General features: G+C 49.6%; 2 protein-coding genes across 9 annotated transcripts in view; one reads left to right on the forward strand and one right to left on the reverse strand.

The window, feature by feature from the left end:
• Positions 1 to 25,064, reverse strand: part of LOC125168466 (uncharacterized) — a 428,202-nt gene that overhangs the window by 36,494 nt on the left and 366,644 nt on the right. For 4 of the 7 annotated variants that reach the window (XM_047863634.1, XM_047863626.1, XM_047863646.1 and 1 more), the window contains 4 exons: positions 24,096 to 24,188; positions 23,483 to 23,600; positions 23,015 to 23,147; positions 7,753 to 7,865 (listed from right to left, as the gene is read on the reverse strand). In XM_047863634.1, coding sequence (XP_047719590.1) covers positions 7,810 to 7,865; positions 23,015 to 23,147; positions 23,483 to 23,600; positions 24,096 to 24,188 — 400 coding nt within the window. In that variant the 3' untranslated portion in view covers positions 7,753 to 7,809. Of the gene's footprint in view, positions 1 to 6,907; positions 6,992 to 7,752; positions 7,866 to 22,951; positions 23,251 to 23,482; positions 23,639 to 24,095; positions 24,189 to 25,064 lie in introns of those variants that run through there. The other 3 variants (XM_047863642.1, XM_047863645.1, XR_007153158.1) reach the window with 3 other exon arrangements.
• BOD1 (biorientation of chromosomes in cell division 1) lies at positions 8,602 to 17,403 on the forward strand. 2 transcript variants are annotated; one of them, XR_007153160.1, is made up of 4 exons: positions 8,602 to 9,100; positions 13,933 to 14,057; positions 15,442 to 15,710; positions 16,637 to 17,403. XR_007153160.1 is itself a non-coding variant. In XM_047863652.1 (4 exons), exons 1-3 carry the CDS (start codon positions 8,864 to 8,866, stop codon positions 15,635 to 15,637), a joined length of 558 nt encoding a protein of 185 aa, XP_047719608.1. In that variant the 5' UTR covers positions 8,604 to 8,863; the 3' UTR covers position 15,638; positions 16,637 to 17,403. The 2 variants fall into 2 exon arrangements, 1 of the variants encoding a protein (XP_047719608.1); XM_047863652.1 differs by having other exon boundaries at positions 8,604 to 9,100; positions 15,442 to 15,638.

The following is a 25,064-nucleotide window of genomic DNA, read 5'->3' on the forward strand; positions in this document are numbered from 1 at the left end:
ATCTCAAGGGGCATGTGACACCTGCCACTTGTCTCCTCACTGCTCGTCTCCAGCTTCACCCAGTCTGTGCTGTCCTAGAGAAATTTCTACAAACCGCACATCGGATGCTGGTCCTGCCCTATTTAAAGCTTATCGTCGCCACCCCAAGGTCAAGTTCAACTGCCAAAATGGTAGCATCTGAGACCCCAGTCCACTTCATCAACTTCATCTCTCTCTCTTTTTTGTAAGTTTATTGACTTTTGAGAGAAAGAGAGACAGAGTGTGTGTGTGTGCACAGGCAGGGAAGGTGCAGAGAGAGAATCCCAAGCAGTCTCCACACTATCAGTGCAGAGCCCGACTCGGGAGTTCGAACCCATGAATCGTGAGAGCCGAAATCAAGAGTCAGACACTTGGGGCGCCCGGGTGGCTCAGTCGGTTAAGCGTCCGACTTGTGCTCAGGTCATGGTCTCACAGTTCATTGAGTTTGAGTCCCGCGTCGGGCTCTGTGCTGATAGCTTGGAGCCTGGAGCCTTCTTCAGATTCTGTGTCTCCCTCTCTCTCTGCCCCTCCCCTGCTCACACTCTGTCTCTCTCTCCCTCAAAATAAATAAACATTAAAAAAAAAAAAAAGACAGAGACGCTTAGCCAACTGAGCCACCCAGGTGCTCCAAACTCCTCTCTTGCTGGTCCCCACCACACCCCACCCCAAATACATGCTCTACAACCCCACAGAGCTTGGAGACATGCAACTCTCTTCAGAATATACCTATGCTCTTCAAGCTTCTGGGCCTTTACCCAAGCTGACCCTCTGCCTGAGACTCTGAGCCTCTCCTTCTCTACCTACTTATCCAGGGAATCTTAATCACAACAGAAGGGAATTCTGGCTGATTCATGCAGTAAAGGAGGTAGTAACGGACATAGTGTGGCTCCCAGAATCTCTGGGAAGGCCAGAGATCCAGGCTTGAGGATGACAAGGCCAGGAGCTGCACCCAAAGTCCCACTACTAGACATTTCATGGTGACACTACTGCCCCATTGCTGGGACAGACAAGGCAGCAGCTGCCTCTGATGCTGCCCATGCAGGCACTGGACCCACGGGGGAGCTCCATCGTGGCCCCTCTGAAGGGGGTGCCACCTCCCCCTTACTTCTTCATATGCCCCCCTGCGGCATCAGCGGGCCAGGGTGGCCTCTGACAGCTGGAGTCCAGGCTACATGTTTGGGAAGCGGAGAAATCAAGTCTCTGGGCTCTACGCCTCCTGCCAGCACTCATAAGCTGGAGACTGCCCAAACGCAGGAACGGTGCTCAAAGGAACTTCTAAAAAGAAGGGCAAATGCCCACTGCGCTCATCAGGACCCTGCTCCAACAGTGCCTCCTTGGTGACATTCTCCACGGCTGTGTCGAGCAGTTCCCTGCACCCCTTCTGTTCCCTCTGTACCCACCTCCCTCCTCAGGCACTCTATTAAGGACCTCCCTCCAGGTTTTGAACTCTTCTAGGATGAGGACCAAGGCAGAGATCATGTCTGTATCTCACCTCTCCCCTCTAGCCCTCTGTACCTAGAACAGAATGTGGGTATCATTAGTTCTGAGTGAACAAATAAGTGATTTAGCTCCACTACCAAGGACACATACGACAAGAGGACAATGAGTAATAACCATGACGTATGTATGCACTTACCGTGCCCTCATTTCTGTGCTAGGTACTTAATGTACAATATTTTATTGACAAGTAGGGCTGATTTGGGTCCTCTCTGTTTTGCAGGTGGGGAATGTGAGGCCGATTAAAGACGTTAAGTAACTTGCCAAAGACACTCAGCCAGCACTGCTGACCTGGGCCCCAAACCAGAAGGCTACCTCAGAGGGTTGGCCAGAGAAGGCAATGGAAGGAAATCAGGGAGCTGGCCCAGCACTACGTAAGTCCACGGGCAGCTTCTAGAGCCTTCCTACCTAGGTTGTCTCAGGGGAGGGTAAGGACACAGGGTGCGGGAGCTCCCAGTGGCTCCCTACACTCCTCTGTCCTTGAGCCCCGAAGGATATAAATGTCCCACTATAGCCTGGAGTCCCCAGCAAAGCAGACACCAGGGCAGGGCTGGGGTGGGGGACAGCAGACAGTGGGTAGAGGCAGGGGGAAGAGCAGCAGGCTGTCATAGATCTGGGCAGGGACGCTCAACCACCCAAGGGCCACATTAAACAACAACCCCTTTGGCCCGGAAAGAGCTTCCTGAGTTCAGGAACAATAAAATCTACATGCACATACCTCCTCACCCGTGCACAGGCCCTTCCCTGTTCAACAAACCATCACCAGTCTTCTCTCTAGAACCACCACAGGTAGCATGGATCTAGAACGTAGCACCTGCCAGGCACCACATCCCTTGGAGGTAGGTTCTGTAATTACTGTCATATCACACATGAGAAAACGGAGGCTCCAAGAAGAGAGCTGACCCATGATTCATAGCTACAACGTGGTGGGCGGGCCAGAATTCCATCCCAGGCCCGTCTCCAGAGGTCACAGTCCTCCTAAAATGTTACAGAAGGCAGAACCCAGGCTTTAGGCATCGGGCAGACCCAGCGTGAACTTTGCTTGTGACCTCCCCTCCCTGCACCTCAGCGTCCTCATCTGTAAAATGAGAAGAATGTCTGTCTGCCTTGCAGGGTGTCACTGTCCCAACTACAGATAGTGGGGGCCCCACCGGGGCCAGGTATAAAGTAGGCGCCCAATAACTATCACTTCCCTCCCTCTAGCTGGGGCAATCTGCTTCTCCTCCTGCCATAAATCTTTGGAATTTCAGCGGTGTTTCCAGGAAGATCCAACACACCCTAAAGCCAGCTCTCTCTCAGAAATGGAAGCGACTTCCCTCAGCTCAGAGACCTCTGCTTGCCCTGACAGGGCCTGGCTACAGAAAGTGGCCCCTGAGCCACACCCAGACACCCAGCACCTGGCCTCTCTTTGCCTCTGGGGTGGGGGTGGTGGGGTGTCGGGAGGGTCATTCCCCCGGGCCTCACGGTCCAGTCCTCGAATTTAGACGTTCTCTCCAAATACACCGTCACAGAGAAACGCCAAAGGAGCAAAGAAGGCAACTGTCACACAGCTTTCAACTTTGTCCAACGGTTATACCACAGGGCGTGTGGCACACTTATGAATTTATAGGCATCACATGTGTGTCACGCCTGAATTATCTTAGAAGCAGCACCATCACATCACATCACACTGTATTGCACGCATCTGAAAGATGTTAGATTGTCACTGCTGACACCTCTCACAGAAGGTTCTTCTGGCCACCCTGTTTCAACTCCCTTCTTCGGACAGATAAACGGTCAGGGAGAAGATGTCACCCACATATTCAAGGGAACCTTTATCGATGGCAATTGCTGTTAGGTCAAAGTGGCCACATGGGCACAAGGGTGGAGGCTGGGAGTAGGACTTGGGGAGGGGACGATGGCGAGAAGCTGAAAACCCGCATGCCGAAGACCATCACCCTTTCTGGCCTGTTGATGGGTCCAGAAATTTCCACCTAGAGAGGCCACAGTCCCTGACCCTGGCCCGTTGTCAGAACCTCCCAAGAAAACTTGTTTAAAAATGCAGATGGCCATGACTCACCTCTAGGGACTGCTTCTGTAGGTTTGGGGGGATAGCTGAGCATCTACATTTTTAATATAAGGGCCTCAGGGAATTTGGACGGCTGCCAAAGTTGAAGAAGGACTGACTGACGCTGTCTCAAAGGGGGCACATAGTAAATGAGGCTGACTTGTGGCCATTTCTAGACATGAGCTGAAGGGATGGGCCCTGCGAGAAGGAAGTTGATTCAATGATGCATTCAGTCACTCGTTCATTCGTTTTTCAGTTATTTCTCAGCTGATGGATTTAGCGGGGGAATGCGGTCAGGGTTGTATCAGTCAGACTGCACTAGGGTCTGCTGTCCTAACAAACAGCTCCAAAAGCTCAGTGGCTTCGAACAACCAAGGTTTATTTCCCACTCCTGCCACATGTCCATTAGGGGCCAGTGGGGCCTCTGCTCCACACCTCCTCCCTTTGGGACCCGGGATGACAGACCAGCCACTACCTTAAACTGTGCTTCTTATCATAGCAGATGGGAAGAGAGTTCTTGGAGCGTCCCATGTTGGTTTTTAAATGTTCCATCACTTCTGCTCACAACTCACTGACTAGAACTCATGACCTGGCCCCAACTAACCCTCAGGGTATTGGTTCATGACTGCTGTGCCTTTATGCTACAGCAGGAAGGGGTGCTTCTTCTATCAGTAAGGCAAAGCTTGCCCAGGAACCTCGGCTGATTATCTCTTTGGCCAGAAGCAGGGCCTACGGCCACCCCTAGCAACAGTGGCATCTAGGGAAGTATATACTTCAACAGGGCACGCTGCAGCCTCTTCTGCTGGTAAAGGAGGAGAATAGATACTGGATAAGCAACTAGAAATAAATAGGAAGACAGGGAGCGTCACTGGAGAATGAGAGACAATGTTGGCAGTGTGACAACAATGAGAGATGGTGGAACCGGACCCCAGCAGCAACAGCATAGAGGACTTGACTACGAACTTGGCTTCACTGGGCTCACCAGCTTAGGGGTTGGCTGAGTGGTTCCCTACGTCATCACAAGATTAAAACTCCCAAAGTAATGCATATGTTAATCAAGATTTCTCCCCCCAATCATAGACTACAACTGAGTGCATTAGAATGTTGTAGCAAGATGGTATCGTTAGCTATTAATGGCCTACTACAGGGGCGCCTGGGTGGCGCAGTCGGTGAAGCGTCCGACTTCAGCCAGGTCACGATCTCGCGGTCCGGGAGTTCGAGCCCCGCGTCGGGCTCTGGGCGATGGCTCAGAGCCTGGAGCCTGTTTCCGATTCTGTGTCTCCCTCTCTCTCTGCCCCTCCCCCGTTCATGCTCTGTCTCTCTCTGTCCCAAAAAAATAAATAAACGTTGAAAAAAAAAAATTAATGGCCTACTACATACCAGGTTCTGCATATATATGATCACCCTAATTTTCAGGACAACAAAAGGTAGGTATTAATATCATCCCACTTTACAGGTGAACAAGCCAACACTCATATTGGTTAATGGATGACCCTAAGTCAATAAGCAGAGGTGCTATGTCTAAACCCAACCCAGATTCCAAACTTCTCTCTTTCCTCAATATTATCTCAGGTTGCCTCTTTCCCTAGACACCTTTCAGGAATAATAATGTGAAATGACAACATGTTAAAAACACCAAAGCCTGAAATGATATCTGAGATGCATGTCTGGTAATAAAGGCGGTAATAGTATTGACTGGTGCTGAGGACTCCTGCTTATTAAAGCTCCGTTTTTTGACGTGTATTTGGATCCATTTTGTCATTAGATACGCTGGAAAATATCAGACAGAAACAAACAAAAAGCAGCTGAGATCACATGGTATAGATACAGCCAACACACTACAGACAGGCAATCTTGAGAAACTCTGGATGCTGTTAATTAGGAAATGAACAGCTGTCCAGCCTAAGAATTGGCAGGGCTCCCTGGATGACGACACAGAAACAAGGAGAAAAAGGGCCACGCCATGAACATGAATAACAATCAACAACGCATCTACCCCAAGTGGCTGCGGTGTCTAAATGCAGTCCTGGATTTAGTCATAGTGCTCTGGAATGCTCTTGCTTATGGACCAGGATCTTGGATTACATGGTTGGAAGGTTACCAGGGCAACCTTTCTAACCTGGGGGCTCACTGCCCCAGCCTCCTACTCTATTTAGTCATGTATTTAGTCTATTCTATACTTAGAAGAGCAAATTTCCCATTCATGATTTTTTCCATCCATCCATCATACATCTTCCAAGAGCCTGTATGTACCAGGCCCTGTTCTAGGTGAAACAGACAATCCCTTCATGGAATTTAGAGGTCAGCGGGAGGAGACAGAGGTAAATCAAATAACCTCCCAACCCAAAGGTAAATTTGCAACTGGAAGGTTATTAAACATTTGCTAAGGGCCAGGGATTATACTAACAGGACTGCCAAAATGGTGCTTAATCTTCTCCAAGGTCCTGAGGAGTGGAGGCTTGGAGAGGTGATTCAGCTTTCCCAAAGTCACACTGCCCCAAAGTGACAGCTGGAATTCCAATCCTGCGCCATCTGATGCAAAAAGCCCGTGCATGCACGTGGCTGCTTTTTCCTATCTCCCTTGGCAACCTATAGATCTCAATTCTTTCCAGCTCCTGCCCTTTCTGTTTCGAGACCTGAGTTTAGACTTAACGGAGTTTCCACTCTTGTATGCAATCTTTGATATAAAATATTCCAGAACCTAGTGCGTGAAATTCACTGGGATCAGGAAACCTGTTTCAGACCAGTTTTAAAACTGAGCTTCAACAATTATTTTTTTTCCTAAAGGATACCTGAAAAGGAGACGACCTGGGCCAAAATTAAAGCAATGATCTGTATAGTTTCTAAAGGTGATGGATTATTAACGGAGCAATGGCGCCCCCCAGTGACCACTGTGTGCTACACATCCCTTGACTCGGATTGAGCACATTCTAGATGTAAGCAGTGGCTTCCGGTTGCAAGTCTGGATGAATAATAAGTCTTGATCACCTTGGCTCCTCAAACCCTCACCCCACCCCATTTATATCAATTCCAGAGGCAAGGTCGCAGACATGTGGTGCAGCATCTTCTCACGGTTCAGAGTTGCACCCACCGGGACACAAGGTCCCCATAACCCACAGTGAGATTGCCAAAGGGTGAACCACCTACTGCCAATCTCCAGGATCACGTTTCCATTAGATCAACAGATTAATCCATCATTTCCTGCTACAATGCTTCTTTTCTGAAGGTTGTGGCTTAAACGATACCCACCCTCTACACACACACACACACACACACACACACACAATACACACACTCCGACCCTATCCTAAAACCCTAAAACTAAGGAAACAGACAGGAACTTACACATTCACTTTGAACTAGGTATTGTGCTACAGGCTGCAGACACAGTGATGAACAAGACGTGGTCCCAGCTCTAAAGCTTACACTCTAGTAGGGGAAACAAATGGCTAATTAGTCTATAAACGATTCACTTTTAATTATAATAACTGCTACAAAAATGAGGCTCTGAAAGTCTCTATCAAGGAGACCAAAACCAGATGAGGTCTGAAGGTCAGAAATGTGCCCTGGGGAAAGCGAGTCAGGTGTGCTGTGCCAAAAATAGATAAAAGGCTGGTCAAGGTGATCAGAGTTGGTTGGAGGAGAATAAACATGGGGCCCAGGTAGCCTGAACGGGGCTTCTCCTGGGGCTAAAGGTAGTAAGTGTGAGGTCAGTTAATAAGAACAGGCATTAGCTAATCTCAAGGATGGTGAAGTATTAAGAGAATGTCATTAACATTAAAGTTTGCATTTAATTGAGGAAGACTGACCTGATGTTAAAGGTGACTATAAACTAGCACCTGAATACTTATCTTGAGGATTAATTTAAACTCTCTTGAGTAGGAAACATTAGTGTGGAGAGCATCCCAAATCTCTCTATTCCGCCTCTTCCCAGTAGCCACAGATATTGCAGAATTTATTATTTATAACCCCCCACCCCACACTGCTTATGTAAGATGAGAACATAACAATGGCACACACGATTGACCCAGTCCTGGGCAGGAGTTGAGCTAATAACAGGCAAAAGGCTGAAAGGAGACTACGGTGGGGGCAACCGCGGGGTTCTCGTGGTGAACTGCGGCTAAAAACAAGTCAGGATAAAAAGCCTTACCTAGTGTGTGATGCCAGCTAGATCTCAGAAGGAAGCATACCTTAGGTTAAACACTGCCAGATTTGGATTCGGAACACCTGAGTTCAAAGCCTCGTCTTCAGCCTATAGCTACGTGATCAGGGCAACAAACTCTTTGCGTCTCCATTTCTGTATCTGGAAAACAGCAATAACAGTATCTGCGTTTTAGTTTTTTGTCAAGCCGTGTGTACCAAGTGCTTTAGCTTCATTCCTGGCATATTCCATTTGCTCGACATTAGTTTATTATTAGTATTACTACCGTTATTAGGACAGTGTCTAATAACTGGGAGGAAACCCACACACGTAAGAAAAAATTCAGGGAAACTTTTGTCTTCGTCACAATGTTCTGCTATTTTTCAATTTTCTAAATATGCACTGCTATTTAAATCTGAAAGGATAAAAAAATATCCACACATAATACAAATTTGACTAGTCTACTGTTTTTTCCCAAATTTCCCGGGCTCCTATTGTTCAAGGAGGACGTGGGTGTGCCTGTTAGGACACAGATTTCTAGACCCTTACCCAGTAATACTGAATCCGAACATCTCAGGGACAAGCCTGTTAATTTATACTTTTAACCAGCCCCACAGATGATTCTTATAATCGGGCATTTGCCGAGACCTGCAGATTCAAGGCGAGCGCTGCAGCGACTGGCCGAGGAAGGCCAGCGCACGTTGCGGCAATCACGAGGGCCTGAGCCTACAATTCCCATACTGCCCCGAAAACTGAGGCCAAGCCAGCCGGAGCCTGCCGGGAGTTGTAGTTTCTGTCGGCTAGACCTCTGCCTATAAGAAAGGAGGAGGTGACTGCCGAAAACTTCCCGTCCCACAATGCAAAGGCCAGTGGTGACGTCATCGGCAGAGCGCCCGGGATGGAGCGGGCCGTTTCTCCCGCTTCTACCGCCACCTCCGCTGCCTCAGAGCCGGCTCCCCCCGCCGCCGCCGCCGCCGCCGCCGCCGCCGCCGCCGCCGCCGCCCTCTCCCTCCTCTCCTCTTCCTCTCCCCCCGCCGCCTCCCCTTTGTCCTCCCCCTCCGCCGCCTCCTTCTTGGGCGCTTCTGCCGCCTCTACACGACTCAGGCCCTCCGTCCCTGAGAAGTTGTGTTCGGTCTCCTCTGTGGGCCCCGGGCACAGCCATGGCAGACGGCGGCGGCGGCGGCGGCACGGGCTCGGTGGGCGGCGGCGGAGCGGGCCAGGCCTCGGCGGGGGCAGCGACAGGGGCGGCGGGGGCAGGTGGGAGCGGCGGCCCCATCAACCCCGCCTCACTGCCTCCCGGGGACCCGCAGCTCATCGCACTCATCGTGGAGCAGCTCAAGAGCCGGGGTTTGTTTGACAGCTTCCGCCGGGACTGCCTGGCCGACGTGGACACCAAGGTAGCCGAGGCCGCCTGGCCGACGGGGTCGGGCTGGGCGTGAGGATGGCGAGCTTGCAGCTTGGCTTTTCTAACAAAAGGTATTTTTAAAAATCTCAGCAGTGAGGCACTAGACCGCTTGGGGCAGTACAGGAAGCTTTCTGAGTGGTACACACGTGGGTTGGGCTCCCAGCCCCATCGCCCTCAGCTGTGTGGAGTCCGGTCGTTTCTCCGGACTTGGGGATTCGGTTCTGGTTTCAGAGCCTAGATCCGATCTTTCCCAAGGTGAGACTTCTTTGAGCCCCTCAGTAACAAACCTCTGTGTGTTAATGTTGGAGAAAGCCAGGTGAGTAAGCAAGAACGGTTTGAACGCACAGTCACCAGAACGCTGTAGCTATTTGTTTCTTCCTTCTCTCCAGCTCAGCAATTTGCAGGCTTGGATTAGGTACGTTGGTGCAGAACCGGCATCCTTGTGGTGGATTGAAGGGGGGGTTGGTGCCTCTCTTAGATCCTAATGCCATAGGTCAACCTAATAAAATGCTATTGCATGTTATTTGCCAAAGTCGTGGGGATTCAGTGAAGTCACGTGGGTTGTGTCAGACGTATAGTAGGTGCTGGGACGTTCGTTTTCTCCCCTTTCAGAAGCTTCTCTAGCAAGACCATGGTGGTAGGTTTAGGAGGCTCTGTTACTGGACAGCTCCTCGAAGGAAGTGATTTCTCTTTGAGAAAACCTGCCTACCTAACAGGAAGATTGTGAACTTAAAATTGCAACTTAAAGATAGGGAAAGACATAGTCCGTTTATTCATTGAACGTTTATTGGCCTACAGCATGGTAGGCTGTGTGGGTATAGGAACAAGTCAGTCACCACCAGTCCTCAAAGCTTGTACCCCAGGGTAGAAAACTGACCCGTAGACCAGATAATATAGAGAGTAAGTGGTGTTAGAAGCGCTTAATATTTAGTGCTTAATTTTACTTAAAGGTCTCAGATAATACCAGTTAAGCTTTTACCTTTCCCAGGACCCTGGGTGTTCTCCCATCACAAGTCCTCCACTCACGTTTCCTATGTTCTGTTACGTTTTGTGTGGCTAAGTCAATGTAATATGCAGGTTATTTAAAAGAAAAAAAAAGAGAAAGAGAAAGAAAGAGGGACACCTGGATGGCTCAGTTGGTAAAGTGTCCAACTCTTGATCTCGGCTCAGGTCTCTTGATCTCAGAGTTCATGGATCCAGCCCCGAGTCTGGCTCTGTGCTGAAGGCACGGAGCCTTCTTGGGACTCTCTCTCCTCTCTGTCCACCTACCCCCATGCACAAGCGTGCTCTGTCTCCCCCCACCTCTCTCTCTCTCTCTCTCCCCCCACCTCTCTCTCTCTCTCTCTCCCCCCACCTCTCTCTCTCTCTCTCTCCCCCCACCTCTCTCTCTCTCTCTCTCCCCCCACCTCTCTCTCTCTCTCCCCCCACCTCTCTCTCTCTCTCTCCCCCCACCTCTCTCTCTCTCTCTCTCCCCCCACCTCTCTCTCTCTCTCTCCCCCCACCTCTCTCTCTCTCTCTCTCCCCCTACCTCTCTCTCTCTCCCTCTCCCCCCCACCTCTCTCTCCCTCTCCCCCCACCTCTCTCTCTCTCCCTCTCCCCCCCACCTCTCTCTCCCTCTCCCCCCCACCTCTCTCTCCCTCTCCCCCCCACCTCTCTCCCTCTCCCCCCCACCTCTCTCTCCCGCTCCCCCCCACCTCTCTCTCCCGCTCCCCCCCACCTCTCTCTCCCGCTCCCCCCCACCTCTCTCTCCCGCTCCCCCCACCTCTCTCTCCCTCTCCCCCCCCACCTCTCTCTCCCTCTCCCCCCCCACCTCTCTCTCCCTCTCCCCCCCCACCTCTCTCTCCCTCTCCCCCCCCACCTCTCTCTCCCTCTCCCCCCCCACCTCTCTCTCCCTCTCCCCCCCACCTCTCTCTCCGTCTCCCCCCCACCTCTCTCTCCCTCTCCCCCCCACCTCTCTCTCCCTCTCCCCCCCCACCTCTCTCTCTCCCTCTCCCCCCCCACCTCTCTCTCTCCCTCTCCCCCCCCACCTCTCTCTCTCCCTCTCCCCCCCCACCTCTCTCTCCCTCTCCCCCCCACCTCTCTCTCCCTCTCCCCCCCACCTCTCTCTCCCTCTCCCCCCCACCTCTCTCTCCCTCTCCCCCCCACCTCTCTCTCCCTCTCCCCCCCACCTCTCTCTCCCTCTCCCCCCCACCTCTCTCTCCCTCTCCCCCCTACCTCTCTCTCCCTCTCCCCCCCACCTCTCTCTCCCTCTCCCCCCCACCTCTCTCTCCCTCTCCCCCCCACCTCTCTCTCCCTCTCCCCCCCACCTCTCTCTCCCTCTCCCCCCCCACCTCTCTCTCCCTCTCCCCCCCCACCTCTCTCTCCCTCTCCCCCCCACCCCTCTCCCTCTCCCCCCACCTCTCTCTCTCCCCCCCACCTCTCTCTCTCCCCCCCACCTCTCTCTCTCCCCCCCACCTCTCTCTCTCCCCCCCACCTCTCTCTCTCCCCCCCACCTCTCTCTCCTTTCTCTCTCTCTCTCACTCTCTCTCTCTCCTTTCTCTCTCTCTCCTTTCTCTCTCTCTCCTTTCTCTCTCTCTCTCTCTCTCTCTCTCCTTTCTCTCTCTCCTTTCTCTCCCTCCTTTCTCTCTCTCCTTTCTCTCTCTCTCTCTCTCTCTCTCTGGAAAAAAGAAAATAAGAGTATTACAAAGCTGTTGGGGAAGGAGAGTTGGAGCCTTTCCCACCAACACCTTAGATGCTCCTTCTGGTAATTATAGGGTGGTTTTAATTCTGGAAGATAGTGTGTTTTTAGGCACCTGTTGAGTCCTCTGTTGCTTTAGCCCCAAGGTTCTCAGTGTGGCCGGTGGATCAGCTGCATCAACGTCACCTGAGAACTTGTTAGAAACGTATATCCTTAGGCCCCTTCCCAGACTGCTGAAATATTCAGGAGTATACTGATGATTACTTTGTAGTGCACCAAAATACAAATAAACAGAATTGATATGGGAGTCAGTCAAGCTAGGGACAGATTAATACAATAAAATGTAATGGCAGGCGCATTCTTTCCTTTCGCTTCAAGAACTGAAGGGATTATTCTGTAGTGTCAAGATCTGTTCAGGTTTGGTGGTGACGTTTGCTGTCTTTTGTCTTTTTTTCAATACACAGTAATTGTCATTTCAAACCAGGTGAGTTATTTTGAATAGTAGAAAGTAAAACAGGATGCGTAGTTCAAGTTTCTAGTTCCTTTAAGCAAAGAGGTGAATCTGTTGACCCAAGAAAGGACCCAAGGCGCAAACTGCTAGAAGAGTAGGGATGCGTTTGGAACCAGGGATGCTCCACGAGGGCCTTCATCTCTGCTCTTTATAACTGTTTTACTGTCACCGTAGAGCAGAGTCATCCATTTGGCTGCTAGTATTTTGATTACATCTTACGTCTTCTTCCTCTAGAAATGGATTCTCAATTCCTATTCAAAGAAATTCCAGGAAACATCAGCATTGTCTTAGCATGGGTCAGGCACCACCCTCGGGCCAGGAGAACGTGGCACCCTCTGCCCGACCCTCGTGAGGAGAGGAAGAAGGAGTAGATAGTACATGGGTGTTTGGGAGTCCACGTGTAGGCTGAAGCCTACTCATTCTTTTGTCGGTTTCACTTACCCGACTGCTAGCAAACTTTGGATACAGTAACACTGCATAATAAACCAAATCACGGTGATTTATGACAGGCATTCATTCTTATGTTGATAGGGCTGCAGGTCAGCTAAAGTTCAGCTCATCCAAGTAGTCTTCAGCTGGGCTTCGGTTTAGCTCGGCGACACATGAACTCATCTTAGATCCCAGGACATGCCCTCATAGAGGGTCACCAGAGCACAAGAACCGAGCCAGACACAACCACATTTCAGGTCACTTGTCCCTAGCACTCCAATGACCAGACCGTATGACATGGCCAAAACTCAGCATCATTGGGGTAGGTAAGCATCCTCTGCCCATGGCAGAAGGGGACAGCGGTGATACTAAACAGCAATGCACACTGTATCTATCATACCTGGTTTAAAGAAGAGTAGCTGATCATACCAGAAGGTCTCAGAGGCTGAGAACATATGTTCCTTGTGTTCACCAAGTTCCTTCTCATTTTGTTCTGACCCTCGCTGTGTCGAGAACATTTAAGACCAGTAAGTGTCTCAAGCTCCATGTTCGGACCTCAGCCGTACTTCCCTTCAGCCTTTCCCAGTGTTCCATAGACTCTGACTTGCATCTGCTTTCTCATTGTGCTGAGGTTTTGGTGACCCTTCATTTTATGCAGAGGGCTTTCCTGACCCCTTCATTGTTGCTAAGGATACTCTGCAAGGTAAGCAGGGCGGCAGCATTTCAGTTTTACAAATGGAAATAACTGAGACTTAAAGATTGGTGACTTGTTGAAAGTCAGACAGCTAGTTAGTGATGGTGCCAGGCTGGAACTCGGTTCCTTTGATTCAGAAACAGACTGGGTCTGCCCTTGGCTTGTGCCACATTTTAGCTAAGTGGGCAAGCTGTTTACTTTTTCTAAGTGTAAGTTTCTAATCTCTAAAATGGGGGCAGGAGAGAGCTAATAAAATCTCCCTGTACAGTTACTTGAAAAGTAAATGGGATGATAAAGCATCTGGCCTTGTGCCTGGCCACCATAAAGTAAGCACTTGCGTCGGGCATTAATTCCCACTCTACTGTGCTGCACGGTGATCTTCATAGTCATAGAAGTGTCTTCAAGGACTTGAAAATTCTACGTTTCTGTGGAAAGCAGTATTCTTGAGTGACTGATTTCTAAAACTTTGGTGCATATAACTTCTTACCTTGTGTCTTCTTTTTAATGTTTTAGCCAGCTTACCAAAACCTGAGGCAGAAAGTGGATAATTTTGTGTCAACACATCTGGACAAGCAGGAATGGAATCCTACAATGAACAAAAACCAGTTGCGAAATGGTCTGAGGCAGAGTGTGGTTCAGTAAGTAACTAGAATTAGGAGTGAAAAGGCAGTAATCACCAGTATAATACACAGGAAAGCGGAAAGCTGATGCGAGTCATTTTTTTGGTCAAGGTGGATGGCACTTTCCAGCAAACCCCACACACGAGTCGCAACAGTCCACCCTTTTATTCAAGTTCAAATGAGCAAAGCACTCAAATGACATTCTTGCTAGTTTATCCAACCTCCATAGGCCTCCTGTGTAAACTTTCCTGGGTGCTCCGAAATATATTCCAGGTTGCAAAACATACTCGCTGCCGCTCGGAGTTTTCAGTGTAGTTGGCACATACGTGGGAGTTTTACACCAAGGATCGGCATTCGGATCTTGGGCAGGAGGAGCTGGATCTTTGGTCTCCCAAGTGAAGGGGAGTTCTACAAAGTCTTTGAGTCCACATGGCTCCTCTAAAGTGTGATGGCAGCTTTTAGGAAGGCGTAGAGTCCTATTAAAGCGTGTCTTTCAAACAAACCGAACTTCAGTTAATAAAGTGCTAGGTCATCCAAGTGACTTCGTAGTGTCACTGGGCATAAAAGTGGAGGTGGGTCCTGGAATCTGGTGTCCTAAGATAAGCTTCTTCTAATCTCCTCCCCTTTTCTTGTTCTTTTTTTTTTTTTTTTTTTTCAAACGTTTATTTATTTTTTGGGACAGAGAGAGACAGAGCATGAACGGGGGAGGGGCAGAGAGAGAGGGAGACACAGAATCAGAAACAGGCTCCAGGCTCTGAGCCATCAGCCCAGAGCCCGACGCGGGGCTCGAACTCCCGGACCGCGAGATCGTGACCTGGCTGAAGTCGGACGCTTAACCGACTGCGCCACCCAGGCGCCCCTCCCCTTTTCTTGTTCTTAATACTAACACTTGTGTTCAGGTCTTCGTCCACTGAACTCTCCTGGAATATCTAAAAGCTTATGAAGCCCACCTCTTTAGAAACAGCAGGAAATTATGCTGAGTGAGAAAAGCCAGTAACAAACAGATGCATGGTGCCGATTCCACATATGTAACTCTGATAAATGAACAATTACAGTGATGGACAGGAGATTAGTAGTTGCCAAGGGCTTGGGGGTAGACGGGGAGGAGGTGAGTGTGACTTGCAGGGGCTAGCTGGCACAGGGGGTGCTGTGGTGGTGTAGGTAAGAGCTTCGTTGTGGTGGCTCCCTGAAGCTACTCATGTGGCTGAAATGGCACAGAGCTACCTGTGCAGGGTACAGCCACACCTGTGAAACCTGAATAAGGTCGTATTGTCTTCATGTCATTTTCCCAGTTTTGATATCATACTACAGGTACAGGTCAGGTACGCACGGTGCAAACACGAGGGGAGGCTGGGGAGAGGGCGCGTGGACCTTCAGAGAATGATCTCTTTGTCTCCGCAAGGTCAGGGATGTTGGAAGCTGGAGTGGACAGAATCATTTCTCAAGTGGTGGATCCCAAACTAAACCACATCTTCAGACCACAGATAGAAAGAGCAATTCATGAGTTCCTGGCGGCCAAGAAAAAAGAAGCTGTGCCAGCGCCCCCTCCAGAGCCTGAGAGCCAGGACCCCCCAGCTCCATCCCAGGATGCTTCCTAAGGTCCGGTATCCTGTCTTTTGTCCAGGAGCCTTCATCTCTGGCTTATAAATATATAAAATGGATAGAAAAGGGGTAAGCCACCATTGGGGATCATCTTCTTTATACCTTCAGAAAAGCATTTAGTGCAGATAGACTTCCGCTGCTGTTTAGGAGTCGTTTGTTACTGAGAACGAATTAGTAGTGTCCTCTTGTGTTAGCGAGTATGAAGTTGTGTGCCACCAGAGCTAAACATGTAGGCTGTGAATAGATACTTCAGTAGAAACCAACCGGGATGATTGTTGTGCACAAGAGAAATTCAAATGAAAGTCCTGCTTTTCTGAAAATGATTAAATGGGCCTCGCTCCTAATCGCTTCTCGGCCTTTTGGCTAAGATCATGTGTAAATGAGTCTCAGCCCTGGACATGAGTTAAACTTGGGTTTGCAATTGGAATATACAATCGAACAGTGTGTTCTAAAATGGCATCCTAAATGGTGCACACAGTCCGCTTTTAGCCCTGCTGGATTTCCTTGTATTTAGAGATTTGAGTTTACCACTATCCGTTACCATGGGACACTTCTGTTATGCATACCTCTTTTTATTACACTTGGGATTTACTTTAATCTTAAAAGTCAGCTGCAGATGCACAAAACAATGCTTTTTACAGGCTTTGAGCCATTAGTGAATATGAGCAGTGATAGCAAGTAAGCAGCAAATCCTCACTTAGCCGTTGTTAGTTACCATTGGGGTGTGCTCTTTTCAAGGTTCATGAAGATGTCTGTCATTTTTGATAGGAAAGCATCAGTGAGTGAACAAAGCAAGAGCGGGAAGCTCGTGTAGGGCACTGACTCAAGAAGGGGAGGTTGTCTATTTGTGCCAGTATTGGGAGAACACCTCAATTCCGTTACGGAATGCAAAACATTCATTTCCAGTCTTCCTAGTTTAATTGTAAATTTCTTTAGGAACATAAATGTAGTCTCTCATCAAGAGGCATTTTGATCCGATTCTCTTTTCTTTTTAGAGTATGTCTGACACTTTTTGGAAGCTTCATTAAATTAACTGTGAAGAAATGGATTCGGTTACTTAAGGAGTACACCTTCAGAATGAAGACAGGCCGAGGTCGTCACTGATTTCAGCATTCAGCCTGGACTGTGGGATAGCATGCAGATTGAACAGGCAGTAGCAAAGTTGACCTTGTGTGCCCCCTCATTGTGCTGCCATCCGGTCAGCCTGTCGAAGGGGATGGCATCCAGAAGACACTACAGAGTTATAAAGAAACACTGCGTCAGCCTGGGGTTGTCCTGAAACAAACCTTTATACTTGAACTTGGAGACTGCGTGTGGATTTTAGGGTTTGTGTTTGGGATCCTAGAGGGGCTGGAGCTACAGAGAATGAAGATAACCAGTCCCAAAGATGCAATTTCAAAGAATGACAGTAAAGGTTAGCATGGAGTAGGTGTTAGTGCTTATTTGTCAACTAGAACATGTAAGCATTAGCATCAAATAGCTCTAAAGTTGTCGTGACCCTCTTGTACATGAATCTTGTAGCTTCGGTTTCCTTTCCTCATAAGAGGTGACAAAACATGGGACCCTAGAATGTGTGAGGAAGTAACGGACATCGGGTAAATGGAAAAACATTTGCAGGCTCTCTGTCCAGGGCTTTTTCCTATCCTGCAAAGGCTGGTGAGTCTTGGGTGTGTTTATTTTATTCTCATGTTTATGTTTTTTAGAAAAGTTGAATGATCAATGAATGGCTTAGGTTTTGTAATAAAATCATTTGATACTCTTACTCCGAAGCCTCAACTGAATGGTAGCCTCTAGGCCTGTGAAGGACAACCTTTGTCCTCTGTTGGCATGCTGTGCCCATGCCCACACGTGATTAGTCTGGTGGTGGAGGGTGGGAGGAAGATTGGTGAACGTAACTTAGAGCTGCCCACCCCCTGAAGCTAGTAGGTAACACTAGACGTGGGCAGACAGTCCCTCTCCTCCCCTGGACCATTACTGAGGCCTGTCGTCAGGTGAGGGCAGAACGTTCTGTCCATGTTCCTCTAACCTGCGTTTGCAGCAGCAGCAGCAGCAGCATCCGGGGATCTTGGAAAGATCGCATATTCTGACCCAGAAGTTCTGGGGTGGGGCCTGTGCCTGTTTCTCACGCTCTAGGTGATGCTCGTGCTGCTGGCCCTTGGCAAACACTTGGTACTGCAAGCCTTGAATAATATCCAAGAAAACTTAAGAGAGTCGTGGTTCTATCACTGGTTAGTGTCCATCTAGTAAACTTTAAAGCCCTTAGCTGGTTCCCTGTTAAAAATGAACCGCCTCCACCTTTTCCATTTCTTGGCTTGCAGTGAAGTTTGTGGCTTTTAGATTTGCAGGCATTGTTTGACCCTATTTCTGCCACTTAACCTTAGCTTCTGTTTACTCATGAGGGAAATAGGATCCCATGCACTCTGGATCACTCGCCAGCTCTGTGAACTAAATGCATACAAGCAGATCCGTCACAGAAGTGGCACTGAACACAGCGTCCCTGACCAGGAGCCTCAGCATCACCCCAGAAAGTGTTAGAAATGCAGTCCCCACCCCAGACCTGATTCACAGACTGGGGGAGGGGGGGGGGGAGGGGGGGGGGGCCCACAAGCCCTCCAGGTGATTCTGATACACAGGAAAAATCATTTTCACCTGAAGAAACTTTTGGAAAGCTGGTGATGTTGACTGGCAATGACGGTTTAGTTATAATTAGTGGGTAAACCTCTCTTCTAACGGCTCCTGAGGGGCGAGTCTCATATTGATTTTTTTTTTTTTTTTTTTTTTAATTCTGTTAGTTCTTCGCAAGGACCGTGCTTTGGGGCATTTTGACTTGGAAACGTAAACCTCCTAAGCTTTCAAAACAAGTGTCTTCTGAAGATGAGTTTGCTAAGCAGCTCAGAACACTGTTGAGAACTCTGCAGAAGACTCCCCGGCTATGAAAGATAGAGGAGAGTTGCCTGTGGGACCCAGCAGAGGTCAAGGCCTGCCTGTGCCCGAGGCCCTGGATCAGCACTGATGGGGCCGGGCCCTGCCTCTCTCAGCTGCCCTAAGGATGCTGAGGATAGGGTGGGAAGCAGACAGGACAGGTGGCGCAGCCAAGCTTTTCTTGGCATTATGTACTGCACTCTATCACCTTACCTGCGGAGGAGCCAGGAGGTCAACTTTTACGGTCTTGTCACCAGGGATGGGCTTGGCTCCAAGGCCACATGGATGTGATTACCCGTCCTCTCAAATTGGTCACACTGCCTGACACCTAGCCGGTCGTTCTGTCTCCAGTGCCCACACAGCCATGTGGCCATCCTTCCAGAAACACTGCTGTTATCAAATCTCTTCCTCTCTCTCAAGCCTTTGAAAGGAAGTGGACAAACTAGGCCCCTACCAGGTGGCAGACATCTTCTTATGTCTAAATGTAGTTTAATTCTCATGACCCTGTTAGGATTTATTCTCCATTTCAGGGATAGGAAACCTAGACTCAGGTGAAGCAACTTACTCGTACACCTGCTTAGTGGGGGAGCAAGGCTTGAACCCAAGTCTCTGAATTCAAAGCTCACGTTTCCCTCCTCACCACCCCCTCGCTAGTCTGCCTCCTTATTACCTAAGTTCAGACTTGTCAGTCCTTCGGGGTCCACCCTTCATTCCAAATACAGGGCCAAAATCAAGTCAACTTGACCGCTTGGTACCTCTCAACACGTACCCTTATAGCTCTAGCCAGTCTGTTCCCCTCGCTCAAATGTCCATCACAGGGCAGAGTCTGCTGAACGACCGACCGCCCTCTAACCATGTTCTATAGGCCGTGGAGTTGTGACTATTGTCTATTGTTTTGTTTTTAATTACCAACATTTTTAAATGGGGAGGTTTCCAGATAGAGCTCCATTTCTGGATCCTAATGGAAAATGTCAAGATTTGACAACACATTTATATTCCCACGGGCTAACAATCTGCCAGAACTCTGTAGCAACTCCCCTCTTGAGACAACGTGTGGGACATGCGGATGTCACTGGCTGGTTCTCTCATTTGCAGCACCCTGCTGGCCCCTGAGAATATTGGAGATACTTGCCCTAGAGTATCATCATCCTGTAAGATGATTCAAAACATCTCCAGCTAGAGGGCCAGATCTTCCAGACTGATTTTCATGGAGACTAAGTTTTCAGCTACCTGAGGGCAGTTCTAGAATTCTCTGGCTTGGAATGGAGCCTGAAGTCCCCCCCCCTAACATCTCCCTCAGGGTGTCCAGATTGAACCATCCAAGGACGAGCGAAGGGCACAGAACACTGCACACAGATGTGGGCTCAGGGTAAAACCAGCACACGGTATTCCCGGAAGCCCCTCAGACTCACCCGGAGTAGCCGTTTCTCCAGGGCCGAAGCCAGAAGAGGGCTTGTCGGTGTGGCCTAATCAGCGTATGAAGCTTAAAACTTTGTAAACGAGAGAGCAAAGGGTAGCAGAATATGCCACGCAGGACATGCTACCCCCAAGTTTGCTGCTTTTTGACACGTGGATTGCTTGGTGCTGCAGGGGCACTTGGAAAACAGCAAATACAGGGAGAGGCTGTCACTGAACTCCCATTATCTGTCTAAAGACCGACACCCCCAAAAGAAACAACAGTTGCCACACAGATCCCCTCCCGGGAATTTATCCACCAGGGAGGACTGACTTACCACGAGAGAAGAGACTAAAAGTCAACCCCACACCCTGACAAACGTCATCACAAACTGTCACACTTCCCATCTGTTCTAAAGGTCCGTGCTCTTTTCCAAAAATCATTTACTCTCCCCTTAGAGGCTTACTTCCCCCTCTCCCTCTTCTTTCCCACTTGAGCTGGTATTTAATTCTGAATTCTAAGCCACCTCAGGGGATTACTTGTTCTTCCCTGGGTGTCCCCATGGATACATGGGGTGTACATGTTAAGAAACTTGTTTTTCTCTTGTTAATCTATTACAGGGGTCTCAGCTAAGTGCTGGAAGAGAAGAGAGAAAATCCTTTCCACCCCTCTCTACAGGAGCAATAGATCGGATATGACAGGGATGGCTGAATGTGGCCAAGTTTCTCCAGCACTCGTAAGGGAGCAGCGTTCAGTCTCTACAGACGTGATTCTGTGGGCATGTGGGAGAAGTTTGTCAGACTCAGACCCGCCGAAGCCTTAACGATGGCCGTCCCCACCACAATCCTATGAACTCCTATAATGTGCTGGTGGTGCAAGGCTCAACATTTGAATCCCGACTCTACCATTTGGGCTCTGGGGCAGCATTAGTGATGACAGATCCTGTTGCCGCTACAGTAGGTGAACAAAGAAACAGCAAAAACTCATTAGGCCTAACACAACAAATTTCTCACTTAACACAAAATGGCTGTGGTCCGGGCAACCCTCCAGGGCAAGATCAAGGTCAAGGTGAAATTTAGCATCCTGCCTGCTCCAAGCTTTTAGCCCATCGACTTAACCCTAGACCTCTTCCTTAAGAGCACAGGAAAGGAAGAAAACAACAGAGGGTCTCGCATGAAGGATGAATAATTTGGCCTGCAGGCGATACGCTTCCCTTTCACTCAGAGCCCGCTGGCCACAGCTAGGCACGTGGCCATACCTAATTGCAGGGGTGCGGAGAGGTACAAACCACTCATGTGCCCGGAAGGAGAGGAGAATCAAATGGGGGGGGGGGGGGTTCCTAGAAGGCTACCTCCATGTGCCCTCTCGACCAGTGAAAATGGTGTCTTCTTCCCGCAGAGATACTAATCCTGTTCCACGGGAGATGACCCTAAGTATCATTTAGTGGCCACATCCAGCTCAAGGCCCAGGATGTCTCCACCTGAGTGGTGAGGCACCTCCTCCTCCATTAGACCTCATAGCTAAAGAGAAAAGTCATCTGGTTAATACCCCACCTAATCCTTAACAGAGAAGTAACCGGAAAGGGGAAGCGATTCTGTTGTAAGGCCACTTAAACGCGGCATGGCAGGTGTCCCTTGTAGGTCCCACTCCGCCCTGCTGTTCTCTGCGGCCTCTAGCGCCACCCTCTGTGAGATTCTGCCGTTGCCATCACCCCCTCTGGCCCCACCCAAACACCACACTGGGGAATCTGAATTGAGAGGCTGCCCAGCTTTCTTAATCCCCATCCTGTCCTAGGAGACTAGAGCCCCAAGGTTGTTTTCGGTTCTGAGCTGAGACTTTTGGAGCCTCGGGATCGTGGGGGTTTGGGTCAGAATGGCTATCTTATAAACGCAGTAGGAGTCTTACCTAACGGATTCCAACCAGCGACATGGGCCAGAAGCCCCATTCACAACTTTTTTGTGAGACTCGACTCGTAAATCTGTTCTTATTCCTTTGCTCCCTCACTCTCATACCTCTCTCTTGATTGAAACTTTGACGCTATGGGACTTATGTGCGAAAGCCAAGCCTTAACGCTTTTCTCCCCGAGCCGTTCTGTCCACCTGAAAAGTTTGCCTCGGCAGCACATTTTTCATCTGATCATTGCCTGGAGGCCTTTGTCACACAAGGGTTCTCGACATTTGCTTCTTGCCATTTAGGGCCCCGAATCAGTTTGCTTACCTAACATTGCAAATCCTCAAATATCTGGACTCCCCTTCTTACTTCTAATGTCTGTTCACAAGCTGGAAAGTTTTTTGGCTGATCTCATCTTCTTGTAAGACCTTGCCAAACACAGGCAACATCGACCACATGATGCTATTAAAAATCCCCTTTCCCATCTCTCCCCTTTTAGGTACATGATCCGCCCCTGCAGCCTTCTGTCCTTTTTTTAAATTCATTTATTTATTTTGAAGGGAAGAGAGAGCAAGCAGGCAGGGGAGGGGCAGAGAGAAAGGGAGCGACAGAATCCCAAGCAGGCTCCGAGCCACAAACCGCGAGATCATGACCTGAGCCCAAATCCAAAGCCGGACGCTCAACTGACTGAGTCACCCAGGCGCCCCTGCCCTGACCAAACTTCCAGTAACATCTGATGCACTTTGTTCATTGATGATGCACAAATCGACAGATTTGTCTTCATCGGACGGATCAGGTTTGCCCTTACTACATCACCTAAATTAAGCTCTTTATGTTGGAATAATTTCGTTTCGTTCACACGGAGTTGCGATGATACTGAGAGAGCCTGCATAAACATCGACACGTACCTGGTTTCTCTGTTGGTAACGTTCTGCAAAACAATAACATAATCCCGCACCCAGGACTACTTTATTTAAAAACTGATGGCCTTTGCCTTTATTTCTGGCCATTTGCACACCTGCATGATTTGGGGAGTGTGTCAGTGCCATTATGCCTGAGCTTACTTTTGCACCGAGGCTCGTTGTTATATATTTTTTATTTTGTTGGTTTAACGGTTTGTTCATTCAAAAAAAAAAAAAATCTTTTTTTTTTTTTGAGCACTTACAAGCATGCCAGGCAGTACCCTTTGCCATAGGAGTTCCAACGGTGACTGCAAAGGCATGGCCCTTCCCCATCGTGAATAGATTTCGCTGGTTTTCCGGAAGCCGAGGAAAGTGGTGTTTCAAAGTGCCACGGAGCTGACAGGAAGAGGGAGGAAGAGGGAGACATCCACCGAATTCCTCAACGAGGGCCGCGGCAGTTTTGGCTGGAGAGCTAGGGGCTACTGTAAGACGGCAGTGCCTTGAGGAGAGGGACGAGGGAAAGGGAGGAGGGAACGGGGGCCCCTCTTCAGTAATAATGACTGACTTGTGTGTGTATTTATTTATGTGATTTACATAGACGCAGCTTGTGGGAAGACATTCCAGGGGCATGAACGGGTTTCACAGGGAGAAGCTCCCCACCCGTGTCCCTCCCAGGTCCATACTTCCCCTCCAGAGACGGCAGGTGCATACACAAGCATGTAAGGTCCTACCTGTGTCTTTGGCTGGGACACGCTCCGCCCCTCTAACTGTCCCCAGGAGAGGTTCCTGGAGAGAAGACTGGTGGCAGGCTTAGGAGCTCTGAGTGGCCGGCAGGTCGTACGTATGGGCCTGGGGGTGGAGGCGACGGGCAAAATCCAACCAGCCACCTTGCAGTTAGAGTCAAAGACGCGCAATGACCAGTTAAGAGGAGGTAGCCTGTTCTGAGCGCTTGCCACATGCAGGCCACTAACAGCCACCCCCGAGGTCACCCGAGGTCATCCAGCGACCAGTGTCAGAGGTGAGAGTCCAACCCTGCTCTGTTCACTTCCAAAACCCAGCTGTTTTCCCCATTTGTGTTGCAGGAAAATACACATGACATAAAATTTACCATCTGAACCATCTTTAAGTGTCCCGTTCAGTAAGATCAGGTTCATTCACATCGTTCCACAACCACCACCACCATCCATCTCCAGAACTTGTGCATCTTCCCAAGCTGAAACTCTGTCCCCACCAACTCCACATTCCTCCTCCCCACCCCCCGTGACCACCTGCTCCTTCCTGTCTCTACAGGAAGTTCCAGGCCCCCACCCCACCCCCCGCAACCTCGTATAAGTGGAGCCATACCGTGGTTGTCCTCCGTGACTGGCCTGGTTCACCGAGTGCGACCATCTCACCTCTCCATCTTCGTCGGGTTTTGCCAGTTGTCCCAGCTCCACGCTGCACAGTGAAAGGACACAGTTCAGAATCACACGTTGCACTTAGTTGCCACATCTCTTTTGTCTCCTCCAATCGGCAGTAGTCTCTCTTTAAGGCTACAGGTCAGAGGGCGCCTGAGCGGCTCAGTTGGTTGGGTGTCCAACTTCGGCTCAGGTCGTGATCTCACGGTTCGTGGGTTCGAGCCCCGCGTCGGGCTCTGTGCTGACAGCTCAGAGCCTGGAGCCTGCTTCGGATTCTGTGTCTCCCTCTCTCTGTGGCCCTCCCCCACTCACACTCTGTCTCTCTCTGCCTCTCAAAAAAAAAAAAAAATGTAAAAAAAAAAAAAATTTAAGACTACAAGCCAGATCTTTGGTAGAATATCTCTTCAGGTGGGTTTGTCTGACGACTGCTTAGGATTAGCTCCCAATTCTGCTTTCTCCTGTCCCTATTTATTGGTCCACATGTTTATTTCTGTCTGTATGGACCCATGGATTCCTGTTTCACTCAACGTTTTGTACAATCTGGTGCCATCATTACCTCTTTCGGTGTCGGATTGTCCCAGATTTGGCTGCTGGGCAGCGTTTCAGGCCGGCTTTTGCATCCGTGTCACATCCCTCCATCTGTCCTTGGCCACCTGCTTACTTTCTGACACAAGGAGGTGGTCGAGGCTTATCTCGTGCTTTTCCTGCTCCTGCCCTGGGATCTGCCATTTCTCCAAGAAGCCTGATTCCTTTGTCTGGTATTTAAAAGTCAAATCTGGGGGCGCCTGGCTGGCTCAGTTGGTTAAGTGTCCCACTTCGGCTCAGGTCATGATCTTGTGGTTCCTGGGTTCGAGCCCCACGTCGGGCTCTGTGCTGACAGCTTAGAGCCTGGAGCCTGCTTCCCATTCTGTGTCTC

Source organism: Prionailurus viverrinus, chromosome A1 (genome assembly GCF_022837055.1).
Source record: "Prionailurus viverrinus isolate Anna chromosome A1, UM_Priviv_1.0, whole genome shotgun sequence".
Taxonomy (NCBI): Eukaryota; Metazoa; Chordata; class Mammalia; order Carnivora; family Felidae; genus Prionailurus; species Prionailurus viverrinus.

What these genes read in the sequence shown, in the direction of transcription:
- BOD1 (XM_047863652.1), top strand. Translation starts at nt 8,864, where the DNA reads ATGGCAGACGGCGGCGGCGGCGGCGGCACGGGCTCGGTGGGCGGCGGC. An exon ending in TGGCCGACGTGGACACCAAG is followed by an intron (nt 9,101 to 13,932) that starts GTAGCCGAGGCC and finishes TTAATGTTTTAG; the next exon opens with CCAGCTTACCAAAACCTGAG. An exon ending in CTGAGGCAGAGTGTGGTTCA is followed by an intron (nt 14,058 to 15,441) that starts GTAAGTAACTAG and finishes TGTCTCCGCAAG; the next exon opens with GTCAGGGATGTTGGAAGCTG.